General features: G+C 51.6%; 1 protein-coding gene across 1 annotated transcript; it reads left to right on the plus strand.

Annotated features, from left to right (window-relative positions):
- On the plus strand, positions 1 to 5,026 carry Mepce (methylphosphate capping enzyme). The gene is made up of 4 exons (XM_045144357.1): positions 1 to 1,771; positions 3,497 to 3,715; positions 4,168 to 4,294; positions 4,414 to 5,026. The coding sequence occupies exons 1-4, from the start codon at positions 113 to 115 to the stop codon at positions 4,464 to 4,466; spliced, it is 2,058 nt and encodes a 685-aa protein (XP_045000292.1). The 5' UTR covers positions 1 to 112; the 3' UTR covers positions 4,467 to 5,026.
- The last annotated feature ends 3,179 nt before the right edge of the window (positions 5,027 to 8,205 follow it).

Genomic DNA, 8,205 nt, shown 5'->3' on the forward strand with positions numbered 1-8,205 from the left:
AAAAGGAAAGGGGGTGGTGGGTGGGTGGAGGTGAAGCCCCCCCCACTCCCTCTCCCCGCGCCCTTGCTCTCCTTCGGTACTGTCAACTGGGACGGAAATTAAAGGGGAGGAAATGATCGAGATGGCGGCGGAGAAGGAACCGTTTCTGGTGCCCGCGCCGCCGCCGCCGCTTACGGAGGAGTCGGGCGGAGGGGGCGGCCCCGGGGTGCAGCCGCACCGTGAGGCCGCCTCGGGGGAGCTCGGCGACGGGGTGCTGACAGAACGTGGGCCCGGGCCGCGCGCGCGCTCGCTGGGCGCCGCCGCCAGCCCCCGGGACGGCTCGGCGCTGCAGCCCCGAGGGGGCGGCCCCCACGCGCAGCCCGCGGCGCCCGGCGAGGCCCGCCCGACGGAACCCCAGGGGCGAGCGGCTCCCCCGGACGTCGGGGAGGAACGCCGGGGAGGGGGCGGGACGGAACTGGGTGCCCCCGCCCCTCCGCGACCTCGGAACGGTTACCAGCCCCACCGGCCCCCCGGGGGAGGCGGGGGCAAGAGGAGGAATAGCTGTAACGTAGGGGGCGGAGGTGGAGGCTTCAAACATCCGGCCTTCAAGAGGCGCAGGCGGGTGAATTCGGACTGTGACTCCGTGTTGCCCTCCAACTTCCTCCTGGGGGGCAACATCTTTGATCCGCTGAACCTGAATAGCCTCCTGGACGAGGAAGTGAGTCGAGCACTTAATGCGGAGACCCCTAAGTCATCCCCACTTCCGGCCAAGGGGCGAGATCCAGTGGAGATCCTCATCCCCAAAGATATCACTGACCCGCTCAGTCTCAATAGTTGCACTGACGAGGCCCACGTAGTTCTTGCTTCGCCGCTCAAGGTTGGTCGCAAGCGGCATAGACACCGGGGATCGCACCACCAGCAGCAGCAGGCATCTGGAGGGAACGATGGCCACGCCGTGCTGCCTGCACACCCTCTCACCCCCTCACTCCACGGGGAGGGGGCCCCACAACAACAACAGCAGCAGCAGCCTCCGCAGCGACACAGGAGCCAGAGCCGGGATGCCCCCCAACCCTATGAACTCAACACAGCCATCAACTGCAGGGATGAAGTCGTGTCTCCCCTCCCATCTGCCCTGCAGGGCTCCTCAGGCTCCATCTCAGCCCCTTCTGTTGCCTCAGTTACCTCTGCACCCTCGTCTTCCTCCTCCCGACATCGGAAACGTCGCAGGACTTCCAGCAAGTCGGAGGCAGGAGCTAGGGGTGGAGGCCAGGGTGCCAAGGAAAAGGGCAGAGGGAGTGGGGGAAGCCGCCACCACCACCCACTACCTGCAGCAGCCTTCAAAAAACAACAGCGCAAGTACCAGTATGGGAATTACTGCAAGTACTATGGGTACCGAAATCCTTCCTGTGAGGATGTGCGACTTAAGGTCTTGAAGCCTGAGTGGTTTCGGGGCCGAGACGTCCTAGACCTGGGCTGCAATGTGGGCCATCTAACCCTGAGTATTGCCTGCAAGTGGGGCCCGTCCCGCATGGTGGGGCTGGACATAGATCCCTGGCTCATCCACTCCGCCCGCCAGAACATCCGACACTACCTGTCTGAGGAGCTTCGCCTCCCATCACAGACTTCTGAGGGGGACCCAGGGACAGAAGGGGAGGAAGGGACTGCCAATGTCCGAAAAAGGAGTTCCTTCCCAGCCTCGCTGACAGCCACCCGGGGTCCCATCGCTGCACCCCAAGTGCCCTTGGATGGAGCAGACACATCCGTCTTCCCCAACAATGTGGTCTTCGTCACGGTAAGAGGGTGCAAAGACTTGGAATAGGGGCCAGATATGAAGATAAGATTAAATAGAAATGTGGCAGGGGAAGGTCATAACCCAGAGATGTGTCCTTGCATCTGCTTCTTCCTACAAGAACCAGCTTCTCAAGAGAACAGTCTGGAATAGAGAACCTGTGCCAGGTGCCTCCCTCCTCTAACCTGGAAAGTGAGATCTCACTGTCTTCCTGCTCTTAATCCGGGTCCTTTCTCATGGCTGCAAGGCTCCTCATCCCTGGTATAGGAGCTGATTTCTTGTCCAGCTCTCTCGGCCTGGACTATATTAGGCCAGACCTGTCCACCTTCCCTCCCAGGAGGCCAAAACTGCTCACCAGGAGATTCAGTCCAGATGCAGCCTTGTCTTCAGACCTACAGAGGGAACGTGAGATTGGGAGGTGGGGGAGACTACGGTAGTGGCAGACCAATATTTGTCGTTTTTGTTCTTTGATAGGGGCAGGGGCTTTGTTTGCATTGGCCTCTTGTTTTCCTAACATTCATTGAAGAGTCAGTGGTCAGGAACCCAGTCTGCTTGACTGTAACGTCTCTCCATGCTTACCCTAGAAACTGGGAGGGGGCAATCAAAAAGGATTCTTCAAGAAGGGGAGAGTACTTTATTTAGCCTGGCATATCTGCCCCTGACTGCACACGTAGCTCCTGCCATTAAGCAGTTATGCTGCTTGGAGCAATGTTTGCCATGGGTTACTGAAGAAATGTCTTCACAGAGGGCCATGATGAATTTATTTTCTTTTTTTTAAAAAAAAAAAATATTTACTTATTTGAAAGTGACAGGGGGAGAAAGGCAGATAGAGACAGGGAGAACGGGCACGGTGCGCCAGGGCCTCCAGCCACTGCAAACGAACTCCAGACGCGGGCGCCCCCTTGTGCATCTGGCTAACGTGGGTCCTGGGGAATCGAGCCTCGAACCGGGGTCCTTAGGTTTCACAGGCAAGCGCTTAACCGCTAAGCCATCTCTCCAGCCCATGAATTTATTTTCTAGAAGAGGTTTCCTAAGGGATCTGGGATGTTTGGTTTTAATTATTTACAAGGAAAGAATGTGTATGGACACAACAGGGTCTCTTGCCACTGCAAATAAATTCCAGATGCATGTATCACTTGGTGCACCTGGCTTTACATGGGTACTGGGAAAATAAGCCCTGGGCCAGCAGGCATTGCAAACAAGTACTTTTAACTGCTGAGCCATTTCCCCAGCCCAAGGGTTCTTGATTACACTTGGAGAAAGTGTAGGCCCCTGCCATAGGAAAGGACCCATCAGTCTTCCCGAGCTCTGGACTAGGTAGGTTCCCTTAAATAACATGGAGTCACTGTCTTGTGTTTGTGGGGCCCTGTTGGGAGAAATAGGAATAGGACAGAATCATGGAAACACCTCAGCATTCTCATTCTCACTGCATTTGGCATGTAGTCTCTTGACTCCAGTTGGCAAAATGTTTTGGATAATTTGCTCAACTTTAAAATTACCTAGGCTTCCTTTTTAGTGTTATTTTGATTTAGTACTAAAATGAAGCAGAGGCAGGAAATTGTAAGAACATGAGACTGAACAAAAGGCCCTATTAGGGCATAGGGAGGAGCCCCAGAAAAGAATATCACCAAAGGCTGAAGGTGACATTACTTAGGACTCTATCTCAGGGTATGCAAGCCAGTAGCTCTTTTCATCCCCTTTGACCTCCCCTGTAATCCTTGTCCTCAGGGTAACTATGTGCTGGACCGAGAAGAACTGGTGGAAGCCCAGTCAGCCGAGTATGATGTGGTGCTCTGCCTCAGCCTCACTAAGTGGGTGCACCTGAACTGGGGTGACGAGGGACTGAAGCGCATGTTCCGTAGGATCTACCGGCACCTGCGTCCTGGGGGCATCCTCATCCTGGAGCCCCAACCTTGGTCCTCTTATGGCAAGAGAAAGACTCTAACGGTGAGTTGGGTATCTATGGAAATGAGGGATAAATCATCCTTTGGGTGAGACGAGGAAATGGACTTTTTTGGCTCGGTACTGAACATTGCACCTAGGGCCTTGTATGTGCCAGGCAAGCACTAAACAGCCACACCCTAGGCAAGTAGTCTACTGCTGGGCCACACCCCCAAGCTCTTCACTAGGCAAATGGTCTACCACTAAGCTACATCCCCAGCCCTTTTTACTTTTTGAGACCGGATTCCACTGTTGCCCTCAACCTTACTCTGTAGCACACGCTTGGCCTTGAGTTTTCCATCCTCCTGCCTTCAGCCTTCTGAGAAGCTAGAATTACGCACATATATACTACCCAACTCAGAGTTTCTGAGCAAGGAGAAAGGGATTCCTGGGTGGACATTATTCTTGGGCAAGGGAGGAGGCAGCAAGCTGAAGTGGACCCCTGCCTTTCTCCCCAGGAAACAATCTACAAGAACTACTATCGAATCCAGCTAAAGCCAGAACAGTTCAGTTCCTACCTGACATCTCCAGAGGTGGGTTTTTCCAGCTACGAGCTTGTGGCCACACCTCACAACACGTCCAAAGGTAAGATAAGCTTATTTTGTTGGGGGAGGCTGATCCATCCTGGGTGAGAGGATACAACCAGGCCCTGTAGAGCCCCAAGATCAAGGCCAGCTGCCTCCTAACTGTGTATCTCTCCCCAGGCTTCCAGCGTCCTGTATACCTGTTTCACAAGGCCCGTGCCCCCAGCCACTAAATGGCCCCCTGGATTGAAGGTGTGAAGAGGCGTTCCTTGCTGCTCCTGCTCCTGAAGACCTAGGGCGGGGGAGGAAAATTATCCCAAGATTTTTTCTGTCTTAACTCCAAAAAGTTTCCTTTCTTGAATCTGCAAAGAAAGCTTTTCTTAAGTTGCTGTCCCAATCTCCTTTTTCCTCCTCCCTTTACACCTCTGGCACCTGAACTGCAAGCCCAGCTGTGCTGGAGTTACATCAGCTTCCTCTTCCCCAGCCTGCTGGGCTGGATGGCATGGACTGTTTGCTGACCTCTGTCCTCCTAGAGTTTAGGAAGTGGAGAATATCAAATTCTCCAGTCCTTCCTCCTGTTCTCCCACGGAGATTCCTATTTCCCCTCAGCCTTTGTCTCTTGCTGCATTTCATTGGACCACAGATGGACTAAGGGCTCCAGGGGAAGCTTAGTAAGGAGGCATGCAGGTACTGTGAAAACCCTTCCTGCTGCTGTCCCCCAGTGGGAGAGGGGCTGGGTTTGGAATGTGAGAACAGCACAATAAACTTGATATCTAGGGCAGTGGCCCCTGGACCTGTGTCTGGCACTTTCTATCTGGAGAAGAGATGGCGCCTCCTAGTAAGAACCTGTTTCTTCCCTGCCCATCCTAGTCTCAGCTGGGCAGGGTTTCAGTCGTCAGTCAGAATGCTGAGTATGGGTACACAACCCTGCTCAGGAAAAGGTGGATATAGCAGTTAGCCTTATTTGTAAAGAGAGAAAAGGACAGATAGAGAATGGGCATGCCAGGGCCTGCAGCCCTGCTGATAAACTTCAGACAGGCTTCTCGGGCAAGTGCCTTAACCGTTAAGCCATCTTTCCAGCCAGTTATACTTTATATTTTTTTTTCAAAGTAGGGCCTTGATGTAGCCCTTGCTTACCTGGAATTTTGGAATTCGCATTGTAGTCGTCGTAGGGCAGCCTGGAACTCACAGTGACCCTCCTACCTCAGCCTGGGATTAAAGGCGTGCACCACCACGCCCAGCAGCAGTTACCTGCATGCTGAAGCAAAACACCTGTCCAGAAGCAGCTTACAAGAGGATTTATTAAAGGGTTTTTTGTTACTGTTTTTAATTTTAGAATTTGTGTGCCAGGGCCTCAGCCACTGCAGTCAAACTCCAAATGTTTCTGCCACCTAGTGGGCATGTGCAACCTTTGTGCCTCACCTTTGTGCATCTCCAGAGATTACATTGGATCTTGAGAGAGAAAATATGGGTTCTTAGGCTTCACAGGCAAGTGCCTTGACTGTTAAGCCATCTCTTCAGCCCCGGTTTTTTCTTATCTTTTGTTTATTTGAGAGAAAGAGGCAGATAGAGAATGGCATACCAGAGCCCCAGCCACTGCAAACTAACTCCAGAAGAATACACCACATTGTACATCTGGCTTATGCAGGTCCTGGGGACTCAAACCTGGGTCCTCTGGCTTTTCAGGCAAGCACTGCTCAGCTATTTGTCCAGCCCCAGAGTTAGTTTGGAGGGGAAGTTTCATCATGGTAAAAGAAGCTGGCTCACTTCACATCCACCCCTCAAGGTCTGCCCACCCTCGCACACACACAATACTCCTAAAGCAAGGCCTGCCTATCAAATACTGCACTAGCTGGAGACCAAGCTGAAAGCCCGAACACCAGAGGCTCTATGGGGACATTTACGTTCAGACCACTACAGGGGGTCATACCAATTTTGACATGCAACTTCTTACCCCGCCCCCTCAAAGTGTGACATACTTTATGCATGGGAACTTCAGGGAAGTAAGCTAACTTTAGGAAACAGTAATTTGGGACAGAGTCCAGACCTACTCCAGGAGCCCTGGTGGAATCAGACTTGCAAAGAGGCAACTAGAGGGCTGGAGAGATGGCTTAGCGGTTAAGCACTTGCCTGTGAAGCCTAAGGACCCCGGTTCGAGGCTCAGTTCCCCAGGTCCCACGTTAGCCACATGCACAAGGGGGCGCACGCGTCTGGAGTTCGTTTGCAGAGGCTGGAAGCCCTGGCGCGCCCATTCTCTCTCCCTCTATCTGTCTTTCTCCCTGTGCCTGTCACTCTCAAATAAATAAGTAAATAAAAATAAAAAATAGTTTATAAAAAAAAAAGAGGCAACTAGCAATGACTGGTTGTCCAGAGTTTCATAGCTTTGAACATGGAACAAATCTTGACTCGTGGGTCATTTGCAAACAAGAATGGGCAAGCCCCAGGAAGGTAAAAGCAAGTAGGGGGCTAGGGAGAGAGATGGCTCAGTGGTCAAAGGCACTTGTAAAACCTGACAGCTCAGGTTGTTTCCATGTAAAGGCAAATGCACAGTGGTACATGCATCTGGAGTTCATTTGCACCAGGAAGAGGCTCTGGTGCCTTTCTCTGCTTGGAAAAAAAACAAAAAACTGGGCATGGTGAAGCATGCCTTTAATCCCAGCACTTGGGAGGCATAGGTAGAAGGCTTGCTGAGATTTCGAGGCAATAGTGAATTCCAGGTCAGCTTGGACTAGAGCAAAACCCTACCTCAAAAAAAAAAAAAAAAAAAAAAAAAATTTAAAGCAAGCTGGTGGTGGCAGATGCCTTTAATCCACCTCTAAAGGGGCAGAATTCAAGGCCAGCCATGAGACTACATAGTGAATTTCAGGTCAGCCTGGGCTAAAACGAGACCCTACCTCAGACCCTACCTCAAAAAAAAAAAAAAATTTAAATTGGCAAACCTTGCAAGTTCCTTAAGACAAAAATCAAAGAAGACCTCCACTAAAGTGTAATAGGTTAAGACTTGAAGTACTTTTTCTATTCAGGATTGCAATGTATACTTAACAATGGCACTTTTTATCAATGGGGTAAGTTGGCAATTTTCTGAGACAGGGTCTTCTGTTGCTCAGACTACACTCTGAACAATTTGCCCAAGATCCTCCTGTTTCTTCCCTCCCAAGTGCTTGAGGGTTACAGGTATACCCCACCACACCCGGTCAAAGTGGAAACTGGACTTCTTAAACTGAAGACTGCAACCAGGACATTGCACATACATAGTCCACCACTTAGTCACACCTACCAAGCCTGAAACCCATTTTTTACAAATATTGTGATAATTTCCTTTGTCTTTTAGGGTGGCCTTAAATTCAGGATCCTCCCGGCATGCACTACTGTGCTGAGCTCTTGAGTCCCATATCTTACGTAGTTAGAATAAATGATGCGCATCAAATCAAAGGTGGTGGACTGGGAGATGGCTGTCCATAAACAGCTTGCCATGGACAAGTTCAGACCCCAGAACGGGAGGTGAAGACACAAAGATCCCTGGGGTCTTTTGGCTAGCTGGAGCTCTAGGTTCAGTGAAAGATCCTGTCTCCAAAAATACGGTTAAGGGATGGCGTAGCAGTTAAGGTGTTCGCCTGCAAAGCCAAAGGACCCAGGTTCGATTCCCCAGGACCCACATTAGCCAGCTGTACAAGGGGGCGCACGCGTCTGGAGTTCATTTGCAGCGGCTGGAGGCCCTGGTGCGCCCATTTCTCTTTCTCTGTGAAATAAATATTTTAAAAAGAAAACACGGTGGAAGGGGATTGACTGGAAGACACCAGAGCAGACGTAGACCTCTGGCCTACAAGCACACCTCACACACAAGGTGAAAGAAGTAGGAGTGTTTAATGCCCCGCAGCGGACAGTGCTTTCCTGTTGCTTACCAAATTCTCGGGAAGTGGACTAAAAGTTAACCTCCAGCTAAAGGAGCCCCATTCTGGTTCCCACGAAAAC

The sequence above is a fragment of the Jaculus jaculus genome, chromosome 2, assembly GCF_020740685.1.
Source record: "Jaculus jaculus isolate mJacJac1 chromosome 2, mJacJac1.mat.Y.cur, whole genome shotgun sequence".
NCBI classification, from domain to species: Eukaryota; Metazoa; Chordata; class Mammalia; order Rodentia; family Dipodidae; genus Jaculus; species Jaculus jaculus.

Coding starts and splice junctions, on each gene's coding strand:
- Mepce (XM_045144357.1), top strand. CDS start 113: ATGATCGAGATGGCGGCGGAGAAGGAACCGTTTCTGGTGCCCGCGCCG. Junction 1,772..3,496: donor ACAATGTGGTCTTCGTCACG/GTAAGAGGGTGC, acceptor CCTTGTCCTCAG/GGTAACTATGTGCTGGACCG. Junction 4,295..4,413: donor ACCTCACAACACGTCCAAAG/GTAAGATAAGCT, acceptor ATCTCTCCCCAG/GCTTCCAGCGTCCTGTATAC.